Source organism: Mobula hypostoma, chromosome 6, assembly GCF_963921235.1.
Source record: "Mobula hypostoma chromosome 6, sMobHyp1.1, whole genome shotgun sequence".
NCBI classification, from domain to species: Eukaryota; Metazoa; Chordata; class Chondrichthyes; order Myliobatiformes; family Myliobatidae; genus Mobula; species Mobula hypostoma.
Window position 1 is genome coordinate 132,738,965 of NC_086102.1, and position 17,462 is coordinate 132,756,426.

General features: G+C 41.4%; 1 protein-coding gene across 14 annotated transcripts in view; it reads right to left on the reverse strand.

Moving 5' to 3' along the window:
- Window positions 1-991: 991 nt before the first annotated feature.
- LOC134348416 (abl interactor 2) overlaps window positions 992-17,462 on the reverse strand; it is a 161,862-nt gene continuing 145,391 nt past the window's right edge. For 6 of the 14 annotated variants that reach the window (XM_063051756.1, XM_063051752.1, XM_063051751.1 and 3 more), the window contains 4 exons: window positions 17,028-17,204; window positions 16,345-16,431; window positions 12,556-12,735; window positions 992-9,984 (listed from right to left, as the gene is read on the reverse strand). In XM_063051756.1, coding sequence (XP_062907826.1) covers window positions 9,809-9,984; window positions 12,556-12,735; window positions 16,345-16,431; window positions 17,028-17,204 — 620 coding nt within the window. In that variant the 3' untranslated portion in view covers window positions 992-9,808. The remainder of the gene's footprint in view (window positions 9,985-12,555; window positions 12,736-16,344; window positions 16,432-17,027; window positions 17,205-17,462) is intronic. The other 8 variants (XM_063051763.1, XM_063051760.1, XM_063051759.1 and 5 more) reach the window with 3 other exon arrangements.

Below are 17,462 nucleotides of genomic sequence, written 5' to 3' on the forward strand. Positions count from 1 at the left end.
TCATTGGATGTCCAGTGGAAAACATTCTGACTGGTTGCTTCACAGCCTGATATGGAGGCTCCAATGCATAGGATTGCAAGAATCTGCAGAGTTCTTGACTCAGCTAGCTCTATTACGGGCGGCACCCTCCACAGCATCAAGGACATCTTCAAGAGGCTGTGCCTCAAAAAGGCAGTATCCATCATTAAACACCCTCACATAAAGGATATTCCCTCATCTTGTTACTAACATTCGTGAGAAAGTCCAGGACCCTTTACATCTACACTCAATGACTCAGGATCAGCTATTTTCTCTCAGCCATCAGATTTCTTAATGGTCTATGAACAGTCTTGATACTCCTTTTTATAGCACTAATTATTTATTTTAGTAATTTATAGATTTTTATGTCTTGCACTGTACTACTGCTGCAAAATGACAAATTTCATGTCATATGTCAGTGATATCTGATTCAGATGTGAACTTGTTTGGATTGGGAAGCTATATAGTGAAACATTTAGCCTGCCTTCACTGTCCCAAGCAATAACCAACTGAGGGAATTAACCCCATCCCACTTCATCAGGATTGCTTGCATTTAATTTCAGCCACTAAGCACATTAAGTATTTTCACTTTCAACAAATTTGGTAATTTGTCCTTTGCCACCAGCTCTTGATTGCTCATTTTCATAAAAATTAGCATCGCTCTACAATTCCTGAATTTTAATAGACCTGAAGAATGAAATGTTAATTCTAAAAAGCTGGAATGCTTAAGGGCAGTTTTTCCTTCACAATAAAGATGAAGGCAACAGCCTTAATGCAGGACCATGTAAACATCAGTCATTTCTAAGAAAACTGGCCCCAGAAAACTTGATCTCTCTGCAGTATGATTGAACAGGTCACCTCCAGAGCTCAGAATAAAGAACATTTAGTTAAAAGTATCACAAACTTTTTTGAAACTTGTGTATGTTTGAACAAAAGTTCAGTCATAGAAATATAAATTCAAAATATTGGTGAATTGCAGTAGATGTACTTTAAACATTCCAGTCACTTATCTTTTTATTATTTAAGACTTGAGGCCTTTAAACTTTTTTATATACACAGGATACAGTTAATTCACAAAACTTTATTCTTGCACGCACAGAAAATGTACAGCTGTGTCCCACCCATTAGACAGGGGGAGAAAAGATGATCCGAGTTTAGTGTCAGCAAGCACAAAAACCAATTACTTCCCTCCTTCAAACCTCAGCCCAGTTAATGAGCCCCTGAACCATGAGCAGACAGCAGACCTATTTTCTCATCTGAGGAGCTAGTAGTGGATAAAATCAATGTTTTTAATTTCTAGCAGGGATCGAGATGCAAAAATTAGTAGGTTCAGAGTTCACTGTCTTAGCCTGGTGTCAAGGGGAAGGGGACAGGGATCTTCATATAGTTCAATCTGACAACCACACCATTCTTTTCAAAATAAATGTCCTGGAGGCTTTTCATGTTAAATTAGATACCATCAGTTTGCACTACAGTATATATGTGGCTTCTGTGGAGTCTTTTATAGTAATTACTCAAAAAAAATTAGTTCTGCCTCTACCATCCTGGTAGTTGCATGATACAATGATAAAAGGAGCTGCTGATTTAATTAGCATCATCAATTAATCCACAAAATCCCTCTCAATTCCTCTACTCAGAATAAAAATGCGATTTTCCCAACCACCCATCTATCAGGAGGGATTATTTCTTTTCTCTTAAGCGAAAGACGAAGATATAATTTGAAGGGAAGTGCTGTATTCATTCCAGGTACTGTATAGGGTGGCTGCCTAAGCAGCTCCCTATCCCCCTGCAGTGCATGAGGTCATTTGTGTTCCAGCTGGGGCATTCTACTGCAAAGGGCCTCACCAGCAAGGTGTCATGACACAGAAATGATAACTTGAAAAGAGGCCCAGCAAGGTTGGGACAGTTGCCACAGTCTGGTTGCCCTGCTCTCCCCACTGTGACCAAACAAAACATTGGGAGCCGATGTGAAATTGTCCCATCTATAAGCTATCAGGAGAACAGGAAAGTTTAAAGAGGCAAGTCTTGGTGCGTGCGAGTTTCACTACAGAAATTTAAGAGGCGTCAACGAATTGTAGTCGATAGATGATTGGCAATTAACAATAGCCAAAAGAAAGCAACTTGGGTCAAGTGAGTGGCCATTTTGGAGTAGCCAATGGAGGAGTTGAAGCTGACACTTTGGCTCAGGAGTTTTCGGTGTGACGATGCTGAGAAAGCGGCTGAGGTGCATGGAGTGAGAGCAGGAACTTTAAAAATGAAAGTCTTTTAATATCTGGTGAGTGTAAGGTTAAGTGGCCTTTTTGAGCAGAAATTGAGAGACTGGGGAGTTAAGGCCTCTGCTCAAGAGACTTTAGCGGAGGGGCACAGGTCAAGGAACTTGAGCTGGAGTTGGAGGATGAGAACCTCATAGATGAGACTTCTACTGAGGTGGTCACACTTCAGATAGATGGGTGATTTTGACGAAAAATAAGGGGAGTAGGCATGGCCATTCCCCTCACTAACTGGTATACCACACGCGGAGCAGTAGCCACGTTGCTGGCACTGCATTGAGGCCCAAAGTTGAGGAGAAGGGTAGTTGGGATATTGTGATAGAGACCCAAAAGGGGCAAGATTATGTGGTCACAGAGGTGTGTTGCCTCCCAGGATGGGTTAAACTAAATTGGCAAGAGAGTGGGTGGTGGGACTCTGAGCAGGAGCAAGTCATAGGAGAAAGCACTAATCAGCAAGAGTAAGTTTAGTAATCAGGATAGACAGGGAAGTGAATATTTAGTTCAAATACATTTATTTTAGTGCATGAGGTTTAACAAGTAAGACAGGCAAACTCAGCATGGATTGGCTCTGAGGACTGGAATATTATGGCTGTAACAGAATCATGACTGAGAGAAGGGCATGACTGGCAGTTTAGTATTCCAGAATACAGATGTTACAGGCATGACAGGTATAGGTACAGGTAAGCAAGAAGAGGCTGTAGCCTTTCCGATAACAGTGAGACCATTTGGTAGAACTTACAAACAAGAAAGGGTCATTCTAATGAGGCTGCATTATAGACATACCCCCCCCCCCCATAGTCAGCAGGAACTTTGTAAGAATAACGGGGTTGTATTGGTTACATGAGTGGGGAATTTTGATTTCCTCATTATTGCCTGTGCCACCCAGAATATTAAGGGGCCTGGATAGGATGGAATTTGTGAAATGTATCCAGGGAAATCTCCTGAGCCAATATATAGAGGGTCCAACTTGGAAAGTGCAATACTGGGCCCCCTCTAAAGGAATGAGGCAGTCAGAGAATACTTTATTTTGTGATGGTGCCAAACAGGCCCTTCCAGCTGTACTGCCCAGCAACCCCCAATTTAAACCTAGCCTAATCATGGGACAATTTACAATGACCAATTAGCCTACTTCTTTGGATTGTGGGAATAAACCAGAGTGCCTGGAGAAAACCCACGCATTCCACGGGGAAGATGAACAAACTCCTTACAGAAGATGCCGGGATTTAACTATGAACTCTCATGCCCCAAGCTGTAATAGTGTTGCCCTAATTGCTACGATGGCGCCTAATGACCACACAGGGTAATTCTATTAGTTTTAAGGTAGTGGTGGAAAAGGATAGGACAGGTCCACAGTTTAGGCTCCTAAACGACAGTAGGCTAATTTTGGGGGAATCTAGCAGAGTCTGACTGGGTAATAAGTGGGAGGCTTTTAAGAGTGTGAGAGCAAATGCCCAAGAGAAACATGCTCCTGCTAGGATGAAGAGTAAACATGGCAAGTTTAGGGAACTTTGATGAGCGATATTGAGGCTCTGGTCAAGGAAAAGAAAGAATCATACATTGTGCTTAAGAGGTCAGGATTGAGCAAATCCCTTGATGACTAAAAAAAAATTAAGAATACTCTTATGAGGGAAATCAGAAGGACAAAGTGTTTATGAGATGGATTTGTCCAGTAAGATTAAGAAAAATCAGAAGTACTTCTAAAGCTGTATTAAAAACGTGACTATAGATAGAATAGGTCCCCTTTGAGATCAGCAGAGCTGCTTATGTCTTAAGCCCCAAGAGATGGGTGGGACTTTGAACAAATAATTCCCCTTGTGTTTACTGAGGAGAAAACCATGGTTGCTCAAGAGATAAGGGAAACAAGAGATGTTTTGGAGACCATTTGTATTTGCAGGAGGAGGTACTTGCAGCCTTACAGTACATTAGGGTGGATAAATGTTTGGGGCCTGACCAAGTGCATCCTTGAACTTTGTGGAGGCTTGAGAGGAAATTGCAGGGGTCCTTGCAGAAATATTTGTTTTGTCATTAGCCACTGGTGAAGTTCCTGAAGACTGGAAATGGTTAATGTTGTTCTGTTGTTTGAAAAGGGTAGTAAAGACAAGCCAGGAACTGCCTAGCCTGATATCAATAGTGTGGAAGTTACTGAGACTTCTGAGAAACAGGACCTACCAGCATTTGGACAGACAGAGTCATTTTGGGAGGAGTTAGCATGGTTTTGTGCATGGGAAGATGCACTTGATGAACCTTTTCGATTTGTTTTAAAGAGGTTACTAAAAAGGAAGATAAGGATACGGCTGTGGGTGTTGTCTCTTTGGACTTTAACAAGGCCTTCAACAAGGTTATGCATGGTAGACTGGTCTGGAAGGTTAGTTTGCATGGAATCCACAGAGGCTTAAAATTAGTTCAGAGGTAGGAAGCAGAGGATGGTGGTTTGAGGTTGTTTCTCAGAACGGAGGCTGTTGACAAGTGATTGGGACTCTCGTTTCTTGTTATTTATATAATTGATTTGGATTCGAATATACAAGGCTTATCAGTAAGCTTTCAGCTGACACAGATTTAATGTTGTTGGGAACCATAATCTGTTAAAGAAGTAGGCTGAGGAGCGGCAAATGGATTTCAATATAGGTAAATGTGAGGCATTTTGGAAAGTCAAACCAGAGTAGGACATACTATGAATGGTAGGGCACTGCAGAGTGCAATGGAAGAGAGGATTGGAAGTCTTGACTGCACCTGACCAGCTGGAGCTATCAGGCAGCATTTCAATTAACTGCAATACTGTGCCACCTCTTAACTGACAATAATCTCAACCTTTCGGGTAACATCTGCTTCTGTAGTCTTGCAAGCCACATGGTTGTAGTAGAAATTTGTTTAAGTGGTGTCAGATAAACATTATATACCACTTAACCATTGTAACATTTCATTAAGTGACTGCAACCACCAAACTCAGACATGGCTCACTGGGTAACCTCGGAGACAGCTTAGCACAAAGGCACATGTATTGGAAAGCCCCAAATTCCGTAGTGATGGCTTCTCGACACCTCTGAGTCACAGAGGCTCCAACTCCTAATTTGTTCCTTAGGCCAAAGTTTGGGTTCCTTATGGTATTTAACTGAGGATCAACAATGCAGTTTAAAAATCTCAGGGATTGTTGTAAAACTGATCTCAAGATTAGAAATCTCCACACTGCAACTATAAATAAGATCTCAGTCACACATTAACAGACAGCAAAAAACAAGGGAGCAGTATGTCTGTTGTGAAGAATGAATCAGAAGGTGGCATCGAATTAGTTAACCTAGTACATAAATGATCCTTTAAGACATCAAAAATAGCAGTCTATTTGGTCCCTCATGCCTGCTCCAATATACACTAAGATGATGGCAAATCTTCTACCTCAGCATATTTTCCTTCATTAACTTAAATCCTTTGATTCCTTTAATATTTGTCTTGACTGAGCCTCGCAGTCTTTTTCCAGAGATTTACAGCCCTCTGGGTGGAATAAAAAATATGTTCACCTCTATCCTAAATGGTTGACCTCTTGCTTTGTATTTGTGACCCTTAGTCCTAGACACTTTTGCTAGGGGAAACCGACTGCATATTAATCCAGTTGTTTATGAATATTATATATTTATATCATTTCCCCATCACATGAGTACAGGCCTGTTCAGCTGAATACTTCCTCACAAGACATCCCTGCAGCCTGAAAAATCAATCTGGCAAAGCTTCATTGCACTCTATATATCCTTCATAAATCAGATCAGTACACAATATAACAAATAGTCTCACCCAGGCTCTAAATTGGAGAGAGTGGTTGTTACATGCAGAACATAGTTAATAAAGACCAACATACCTTTTGCCTTCCTAATTGCATTTACTGTACCTACATGTTAACTTCCCGTGTTTCACGTACAAGGACATACAGGTCCCTCTGAAAACATCTTTCAATCTTTTACCATATATCATCTGTTTTCATATTTTATATTAAAGGTGGGTTTTCAAAGCAATCAAGTCACATAATATAGAAAAGTCAGCAGCAAACCCCAGCTGTTCAAAAGAGGAGGGAAAAAAAATCAGGAAAACAAGTTGGTGGGGGGGAGGGAAAGAGAGAAAGTATCCAAATGCCCACTCAAAATTAGTGCTATAAGGGAAACCTCAAATCAGTTAGTAATGTGCAGGTTCCTTTTAGATTATTGCCTTGGAATATGTGTGCATTTCAATGAAGGTAAAATTTGGCGATGCTTTAATGGGAAAACTTGGCAGTGAATAAGAAGCATTTGGCAGTGAAATGAAGGGGTCATCTGGTAGTATTGCATGTTGGTGGGCCTTGGAAAAGTGAAAAATCCCTACACTTCCGTGCTAGAGTAGGTGGGCACACATTCCGATCCCACCCACAACAAGAAATGAAAAAGTTCAGCTTGAAGAGGAGGGTAATGTGAAGAATTAAAGCAAGCTCCAGGACAGGGACTATAGCATGCAGTCTATTCAAACATTACAGACACAGATTCTTTTATATCAAGCTCTAGTCAGTATTCTTTACACAGCATCTCAGCCAACCCAAGAGAGGACTTCAATCTTACAAAATGATGCATAAAACCAATGAGGATATTTACACATTATTACTGCAATAATAAGCAAAGAAACCAAAGGGTCGACCGATACATTAAGCACCAGTACTACAAGGCCAGTGACTCCCATTCACAATCTAAAGCACTGGGCTTTTCAAAAGTACCACATCCTCAGGCAGTTGTTTCATTTCTTTAAAGATTTTTATGTCCTAAACAGAGGCTCAGGTATAAATTATAATATAGATTCATGACAAAATTATATTTGCTACTATTATTGTGTGCTATTGACAGGTGTACATGTGAATGCCCTTACTGCCTGAAACTCGTGCCTCTTAAAAAATGATTCATGTAAAATGGAGCTCATCACCTAAAAAAAAAAGTAGCATGAAACTTATATCTATTTTGAAGTAACGGTCATATCACAAGGTAAGTTCAGATGAAGAACAAATTTCAGTTCATGAGATTTCTTGTTGCTGGAACATTAACTCTCTTACCTTAAGGTGCTTTTCCCATACTCACACCAAACCCATTTGCAGATTCTTTTCCAAAGTTTGACCAATTTTGCCAAAATCTGAGTAAGCATTCCCGAATTGAGCCATGAATACTGATTATGAGCTTGAGTTGTATTTGGTTTTGAACTCAGAAGTTAATGATTCAAGGTCTTAAGAAGGCAAGACAATGCAGTTAAAGTCAATAGCTGTTTGTGACAATTTCAGAGAAACTACAATTTTTGGACTATGAAGTCACTAGTTAATCTCAAGATCCATGCTTTAGAGTGAATGTGTACATGCTGAAGATTGTCAACACAGTACATCGGTGAATTAGAAAAAGAACCTCCAACTCTGGTTTGACGTCATCCTTGGAGTTATATTCATTATTTCCAATCTCTCTGCACCATCATTAAATGCCACTGACCAATCTTCTACCAATATTGCCCTGTCTATGCTAATTGGAAGTGAACTAACTTTTTGTTATTTGACACGATTAACGAAATGGAGTTTGATGACCTTTAATATTTCATAAAGATGAATTTTGTTTAACATTTATGTTATTTTCTTGGAGTGCTCACAGCAATGGCTGGATTTCCTCGAAACCACGATAGTTCTGAAAGGCAATGTTGGCAACAAACAAGTAACTCTACTGTCCACCCAACAGCTGTACGGATTGCCACACAAACTCCAGAAATCTCAGCAATCCCATTTGAAAGCAGTAATAAACAGAACCATTTATGAAACCTGACTCAAGATCACCAATTAGTTGTCACACAAGATATTGAAACTCAAATGGGTAATGGTTGGTCTCTAGATCATATTCATTCATTCGTTAAAGAGGACTTTTGCTTATACCCATTTACTTCTACCAACTTGAGTTCTACTTCAGCAGTCTGGCAAGTTTCCACCAGGTTCAGATACCTGTTGGTCTCATTCTTCATGTCTGAGTCCAGATCGCACAATCCTACTGAATTCACTGAGGCACAATCTTCTTCTACTTCAGCAGTGTAAATGTGAGATGAAAATAGATCAAATCTCAATGCAGTAACCAAAATGCATATTCAATTAACACAGAGTGAAGTCCTTCACATCCTAGCAACCTGGTCAAATTTTTGTCATCTTCCTCAACTCTCTTCCCAATCCCCTCCACCCACTATTTCCCCAGTCCATGTTTGCGATATCTATAATTTGCACCAGAACAACTTAATTTCTCAAGCGTTCATTGATAAATCTCCATAAATTCTATTTATTCAGTGATCAACTGGGATCAAGAATATCGTTCAACAAATTAAGGAACAAGTTGAAGAAATCACAAAAAGGATATTAGTCTTGCCGCTTCTAACCTTGATTAACATACTTGACACAACTGGAGAAATTATTAATCTTAGTTTATAATACTGTGTTATGCTTGCAGTCCAACCCATTCTCCAGAAATTTCTATGCAACCCAATACACATTAGTATTGTATTCTATCATTAAACACTTGTAGAACATTTAATTATGTACCATAGTTTACGCAGTAATAAATCTGTTCCCATCAATAATATCTCAGTGCTTTCTAGGGATATACCAGTCCTTAACAACACTATAAACAACTATCATAGAGTCACAAATCTGTACTCACGTAATCCTACCCACGATGCTCTCTCCAGGCATGCCCCAACCCCTCCCATTTACAAGGGAACAACCCCTGGAAGGTACAGCTGTTTCTCAGTTAGAGATGACAACAAAGTATACTTGCCAGGCTTCAAAGAAATGTCAGTTTCCATGCTTCCAGGTGAACAAAGCACTCATATATGAGTCGTCTGCCAGCATATCCTATACGGCTGCTGTGTAAATTAGTACTGTAATATAACTGCTTCCAACTGATGCCCATATTGAGCCATCAGGAATAACTACTTTCAGAATCTTTAAAAAATGAGACAGAAAATAGCTTAATTCAGAATCTGGCAGCACCACAGATGCAGTTTGTTTGGACCTGGCAAGGTACTTGCCCTGTAGTAATGGTGGTATCGGTCAACCCTTTAACACCAGGAATGACTGCATTGCACATTTGAGAAAGCGAAAGAGGTGAGAGAGAGGGTGAGAGCAAGAGAATACACACGTGTGAGTGTGAGTGTGAGAGAGAGAGAAAGACAGAGTGAGAGAGAGAATATGTGTTTGTGCAAGGGTGGGGGTGTGTGTGTGTGTGTGTGTGTGTGTGTATATATGTATGTGTGTATGTATGTTTGTTTGGTTGTATGCACGCGTGCACAGAGCTCATTTCACAACAGTCACCAGATCTTACATTGGAATCAGAGCTTCCCAAGAGACAATGTCACTTTGCTCCGTCCTGGTTCAATAAATGTATATTGCGTATTGTTTACTTGAATCCTTCATTTTCAGCTTGTGCATGTCCGAGCATTACAGGAAGCCACAGAGTGTGGCAGTACACCAGCAGGAGGGTGGAGGAGCTGCCTTCAGCACCTCATTCTGCGTAGTGCATGATGGATTCCACATAATTGCCAGGGAACAGACCAGTCACACCGTTCATCACTCCTTCATACCAGCCATCATCATTTTTCTTCAGCACATATATGATAGCGCCTTCTTGGAAAGACAATTCATCTTCTTTGTCTTTTGAATAGTCATAGATAGCAACAACTGTGAATAAAGAACAACAAATATTAACCAACTACGGCACAGGGTCCCAGGCATGCTAAACCACAGTTAAGATAATTTGATCTCTGTGGAAACACTGATCTCCTTGCTGGCACTTACCCTTGCAAATGGAACAAGTGTTACACCTGCCCCTACACCTCCTCCCTCACAACCATTCATGGTCCCAGTCTTTCCAGGTAAGGCGACACTTCACCTGTGAGTCTGTTGGGATCCTCTACTGTATCTGGTGCTTCCGGTGTGGCCTCCTGTACATCAGTGCGACCCAATGTAGATTGGGAGACCGCTTCAACGAGCACCTGTGCTGTTTGCAAGAAAGAGTGGGATCTCCCAGTGACTACCCATTTTAATTTTACTTCCCATTCCGACATGTCAGTCTATGGCCTCCTCTACTGTCACGATGAGGCCACACTCAGGTTGGAGGATCAACATCTTATATTCAGTCTGGGTAGCCTCCAACCTGATGGCATGAACATCAATTTCTCAAACTTTCATTATATCTCACCATTCCCATTTCACTCTCGTCTTATCTCCTTAACTGTCCATCACCTCCCTCTGGTGCTCCTCCCCTTCCCTTTCTACCATGGCCTTCAGTCCTCTCCTAAGATTTCCCCTTCTCCTGCTCTTTATCTCTTTCACCTATCAACTTCTCAGCTCTTTACTTCATGCCTCCCTCTCTCCTGGTTTCACCTATCACCTACTACCTTGTATTTCTTCCTCCCCTCCCTCCACCTTCTTACTCTGACTTCTCATCTTTTTTTTCCAGTCCTGATAAAGGCGCTCAGCCCAAAACATCGATTGTTTGTTCTTTTCCATAGATGCTGCCTGGCCTGCTGCGTTCCTCCAGCACCTTGTGTGTATTGATTGGATTTCCAACATCTGGAGATTTTCTCCTTTTTGTGATTAACTAGAGATGTCACCTGTACTTGGTGACAGAACTTTGGTGAGGGACAAATAACTTGGGATAACAGAAACATTCAAAGAGACGGATATCATCAATACTAATGTGGTAACTGCAATCAACCCAAGTGAGACCATAGACTTGCACTCATCTTATGGAATATGGCTTGCATTGTCTGCTAATTACAGGGCATTTACTTGACTTTGAATTGAGAAAACAGATTGTTTTAATTACTGCAGCCCATGGTGTCAAAGGCCCTTTTAACTGTTTTAAATGTCTGCAATAATGAGAAACAACTAAAAGTTGAAGTGGGTGTAAATTCATAAAACAAGAAATTTATTTTAAATCCTGTCAAAATGATAGAAATTAAATACAAAACACTAAATGAGTAAAATGGGGGAAAAAATTATCTTTCCAGCTTAGGTTGGTAAACCTAGTGAAATGAATGAGGCTGCATACAACAACCATGTGTAGTGTAAAGGCTGATTTATACTTCTGCGTCAAACGGACACCATAACCTAGGCGTGTTGTGAGCATTTATACTTGTGCGTTGGTGTGTCTGCGTCGCTCTGCAATTCAGGCTCATCGTGCATGCACACACACCTGCCCGCACAAGGCTTCATGTTCATGGTAGTCTTTCTTGGGGTAAACAAGTTTAAAGCGAGTGTCTTTTTCGTAAAAGCGAAATGTGTCCTGCATAATTTCAGAGGTCTGTAAAACTTTATGGAAAGCATTGCAGCCAGAGTTCCTTCCCTGCCCTTCAGTCGCCCAATGGGAAGCTATTGCAGCGAGGGAGGAAATGCGATGCTACCAGGTGGACCAATCACAATTGTTGCGGTCTGCATTGCTGCAACGCGTAGTTACCCTGGAGAGGTGCACGTCAGGCTATGGCGTAGGCTCTGCGGCGACGCCGTAAGTACGGCGTCGAGTTGATGCACAAGTATAAATCAGCCTTAAAGGCTAATTGTGAAGTGCTTCTGGTCTGAGCAATCGTTAGCAGGCAGACAGACAGAGGCATGAACACTCAGTGAACAGAAGGATACAGACCACCTGGTGGCGAATGGGATTAGTTGCATGGTCAGTGCAGATGTGGTGGCCAAGAGCCTTTTCCTATGTTTTATTGTTCTATGTACAATTGAGGTCCACATTGAGACTAGAATTGGAGTTAAAGTTTTATATACTGGGATTTGACCTCTGGCGGGTTTCTTTCTTCCACGTTGCATTGGGCAAACCAGGAAGTCATGGCCACACGATTCCGCAGCACAGTTAGCTGGCAGTTCTCCACTAATGAGTTGGACGGCTATCAGCATACTCTGGCTCATGTGAGTGAATTCATCCAATTAGGCTTCTGTACTCTCACTGTAATCAGCTTGAGGTCATTGCAACCTAGAGCACTGTCATTAGCATGCTTTTCAACAGTGGAGGCACCCTTTCTGATCTTTAGCAGATGTACGCAAGCATGCAGTTGCTTTCAAGCAGGGGACATTAAGTTGTGATCATGTGTGATGTCCTCCTGAATTTCCATCAGAGTAAGAGCAGACACTACTGATAAATGTGAACCTAGCGGTAAGACTGGTAACAATGATGACAAGTGTAAACACAATACATTCAAAAAAAGACTACTGGTACAAAAATACTCACAAAGCTGCATTTACCTTTCTCCAAATAATTCTTGGGTGCCCAAGGTGGATCTTCCTCTGCGTATGGGTCACTGTACTCTACCACTGCCGTCTCTTCCTCCTCGTAATCCTCTGGTGGTGGGGGAGGTGGGGGTGATTCATCAAATACTACATCATCTGTTGGTGGAGGAGGAGGGGGGGTGGAGCCATCTGAAACTGTAACAGTGGTATTAAGTTAAGAGAAAGCTTACATTTATTTGGAACCAAATTAGAACCAAATACATACTTGCAAATTGTATAATGACAGAATGGTAGCTAATTTGTGCACATCAAATTCAAACAGCAGTAAGTTAAGTGACAAAATAATCTATTCTAACTGTTGATTGTAAGTAAGTATCATTCCATGGCACTGAGCAGAACTCCCCTGATGTATAAACCAGTTCCAGGAAGTTCATTGGAGGAGATGCGAAACACACAACAGTGCAAATGTTAACAGTCTACAGAAATTAATTGAAATTTGGCAATGGAGGTTTATATTCAAAGACAACACATTAAGGAAAAGTGCTTATTAAAAATAATCCAGGTCATGTCCATATGCTTTTGCCCATGTTCTACAGCCATTTCAGGGACAGATTATTAACTGAATTTAAAAGAGCAACATCACTAGAGCTTACTCTCTTATCTAAGTGCTGAATAATTCTGGGTATGGTGTGCAAGAAAAATTACACAATTTTCAAATGAGAAAAAAAAGTTTACAGTTTGCTTTTCCCTAAAAACTATAATTTTTAAACACTACATCTATTTTCACAACATGCACACTGAATTGGAGGAGGAATTTATATGTGCTTCAGCCCCAGTGCCCACTTCAATATATCTAGTAGCTGCACAACTTTAACAAGTACTTCAATTTTTGTGCATTCTACTGAGCAGGTTCTCCCAGTAATCCAAAGATTTGCTGGGTGAATGCACACTGTGGAGCAGTTAATGGGAGTATGGGGGAATAAAAATGCATCTCGTGTAAGGTTAGTGTAAATAGGTCTCCTTCCTAGTACTTACCTTTGCAAGCAGAACAAGTGTCATACCTGCCCCTACACTTCCTCCCTCACTACCATTCAGGGCCTCAAACAGTCCTTCCAGGTGAGGTGATACTTCACCCGAGAGTCTGTTAGGATCATTTATTGTATCCAGTGCTCCCACTGTGGCCTGCTGAATACTGACATAGATTGCGAAACCGCTTCACTGAACACCTACACTCTGTCCGCCAGAAAAAGCAGAAAAAAGCCGCCCACTTCAATCCTACTTCCTATTCCCATTCCGATATGACACTGCCGTGAGGAGGCCACACTCAGACTGGACAACCAACACCTTATATTCCGTCTGGGTCGCCTCCAACCTGATGGCATGAACATTGATTTCTTGTACTTTGGGTAATTGCCCCTCACCTTCACCATTCCCATTTCCCTCTCTTACCTCATCTCCTTACCCGAGGGAGGAACACCTCTCTCTGGTGGCTCCTCCTCCTTCCACTGTCTTCTACCCCTTCTCCAGCCCTTTTATCTCTTTCACCTATCAGCATCCCAGCCTTTACTTCACCCCTCCCCACTTCCGGTTTCACCTATCACCTTGTATTTCTTCCTCTCCTCCCCCCACCTTCCTGCCGGTAACTTCTCATCTTTTCTCCCCAGTCCTGATGAAGGATTTCAGCTTGAAACGTCGACAGTTTACTCTTTTCCATAGATGTGACCTGGCTTGCTGAGTTCCTCCAGCATTTTGTATGTGTTGGTTGGTAGTGTAAATAGATACTTGATAATTGGCATGGAAGGACATGTTTCTGTGTTCTATGAGTCTGATACCAGAGGGCGACTTCTCCAAGCCCATCAGCAAAAGTTAAATTCCTCCTATTCTAATGTCTCTGTTTTCCTTTTTAAGGTGGCTCGGTTCCTATCAGGATCTTAAATCTAATGCAGCACCCAAAAACTATGATTCTGCATGGCGGTGCGTTCCCGTTCTTGGAGCTCGCTGATTGACCGCGTTTCAAGATGTCCAGGTGCAGCCTGTTTGGGCACCTTAGGGTCCTTGTGCGGCCCTTGTGACCCGCCAGTGTCATGAACTGAAGTGTAGTGGGAGCCGGAACGTCGAAGACAACGAAAGCAGCTGTTGGAGGTCTCTGCAAGTGGGATCAATCATTCTCTCTCTCTCGATGATGAGAGTTTGATGGCGATTCTGGAGTGGGGGAACTCAGGATAAAAAGCAATGCTTCAGACTGACTGTAACATCGAAATAGTGACGGTTTGCCTCCTCTCTCAATGTGGAAGGAGTGATATCTGTCTCTTGCTTTTTAGTGAGAGACAGACAGCCCGTGGGATGTTGAAAATGTTGGAGCGAACAGTTTTTGATGGACTGTAGACAATGGTCTCTCTTTGGGGGCTTGCATGCCGGGTGGTGGGAATGCTGATGCTTTTGCTAGAATAAGTAGGGGACAGGGAAAGGGGCTTTGGGAGCTCTTACGTTTTTCCTGTCATTCATTCTTTGGGGGTTTTCTCCTGTTTCAAGGGTGTCTGCAGAGAGTAATAATTTCAGGTTGTATATACATTGTGTACAAGCTTTGATATTAAATGGAACTTTTGAACTATTGACTTCTATAGCCATGTTGAGCTGAAGCCAAAAACCACAGGAGTTCAATGGGCTATGGGTCAAATGCTGGGAAGTGGGATTAGCTGAAGTGGACAACATAGTTGGACCCAAGAACCTGTTTCTGCACTGTGTAACTCTATTACTAGACCATATCTGGAATACTGTAGTCTTTTTTCAGAATAAGAATTAATGTGCTGAGACAAAAAAAAAAGAACAAACGGATCAAACACTTCCTTTTCTAGGTTCTGAGTCATACCACATTCCCTGTTGAAGTCAAAGTGGCATTGACAATTAAGAATAACTTTAGCTGGATTAGTTTCAGGTTTTCAATCAACTTTAACTCAGACTGACAGGCTGGAAGTTTCTGCAATAGAACTCTGTGAACATCATTCTGTTCTGATGGGAAATAATAATTCTCATCAACTTTCTTTTGTGTAGTTTTCAGCTTATATATATATTTTCTTTAAAATATCATACAAATCAAATAAACTATATCTCTTGCATAGCAGTCTGCATACCTGGCTTTATATTGATGTGCTGTTCCTCCTTTCCTCCCTCTGGTTTTGTTCAAGCTAAGTCTCAGCCATTCTCCTCAAAGCCCAGCTCCCTCCCCCCCAGATACCCTCCTCACCTGCACCTCCCCCCAAGATCACTCAAAACCCAAGAGATCCCCCTTAGAATCCAGTTCATAGAAATGTTCAACAATAAATGGTTATGCCACTTAACTATACTGAATAATCTGTGTAACAAGAGCACTTGGTATTCCTTTTATCTGAAATTCCAAGAACCCAACCAATCTTGAGAGGACTTTGTGAGACAGTGCACAATGCTCTACATCTTACTCAATATATGTTGCCTGAGACATTGAAAGAACAGAATCCTGGAAGAACTCAGATGGTGAAGCAGTAACTGTGGGAGCAAAAGGTGCTCGTCAACTTTTCAAGTTGAGACTCTGCCTCAAATCCCGAAACTTTGATTTACACCTTTGTTTCTAGAGATGATGCTTGATCCGCTACATTCTGTTTCTTGTTCCAGATTCCAACACCTGTGGTCTCCTTGACTCTGCACCTTGCTTGAGCATATATTAACAAATACTGTGGTAAATAATTAAGTCTTTGTGACAGTTAGTCTGTTCTTGATGTAACGTTTTGCAGAACGTCTTCTTTCAGAAAATGGAAAGAGTGGACTTACTATTGTCTTGTACTCTGGCCACGAAGCCCATCAGTGGTAGCTGCGGTGTAACCTGCAGGATAGAAGGTGGTGGTGGAGCAAGGGGCGCTGCACATAGAGCGGTCACAGGAAGGTGGTAAAGGAACGGAACAAACAGCTGTCAGAAGCAGCAGATAAAACTTTCACAAACAAGTAGAAACACCTGCAAGATGTGTTTATAAAAACAAACAAGACACAAAACCAGCAGGAAATGCAAAGCTTTCTCAAACAGGGAAGCAAAGAACAATTGTATGCAGATCAAACCCAATTAAAACTGACAGCAGATATACATTATACTTTTCCTAGATAAATCTACATTTAAGATTGAGGGAGATTCCATTAATCCAACTTCATCCTCATCTCAGCGTTATTTATTTCTATTCCACCCAATTTCCATCGTGCTCTGGAATTTGAAGTGCAGATACAAAGTTGAGCTGTTGGTCTGGTGCTTTCATACATTCCGTCAGGCCTGGATACCTAACAGCTTGGGGCTGATGGGAGGTTGATTTCCATCATTGCTGCACCTCAGTTTTTAAACTCGAAAATGATCTCATTCCCAACCTTAACAATGAGTTAAAATGATAGAAAACCTATTATCATGTATTCAAAGATCCAAGAATTCCCCATGGATAAGGAAAATCACAGGATTTGAAGGCAAGCTTTACCTCTTGATTCAGGTGCCTGGTTCTGACAGTAGTATGGACCTCCATTGACTTGATTTTGAAGACTGGCCTGTGAGGCCAAGGATGGTGGACGTCTGTAGCCAGGCAGAGAACCCCCAATCGTGGTAGGATTCTGCCGTTGCACTGGTCGATTCATGCTGTAGAACTGGGGAGTGTGCCCTGAAAAATTTGAGGGAGGAAATGTCATTCTAGAAATTAAAGCCTTTCAATTAAAGTTACATTTTTATACAGCATATTCTAGATTCTCAAAACATCCCAAGCACTTTAAAGCCTACAAAATACTTGAACAGCAGTCACCATTGTAATAAAGGAAACCAAGGTCAATTTGCACACATGCAGATGTACAATCATATAATTTATATGATGTAATTTCAACACAAAGTAATTGGGCCTACTGGCTTGTGCCGCAATTAAATG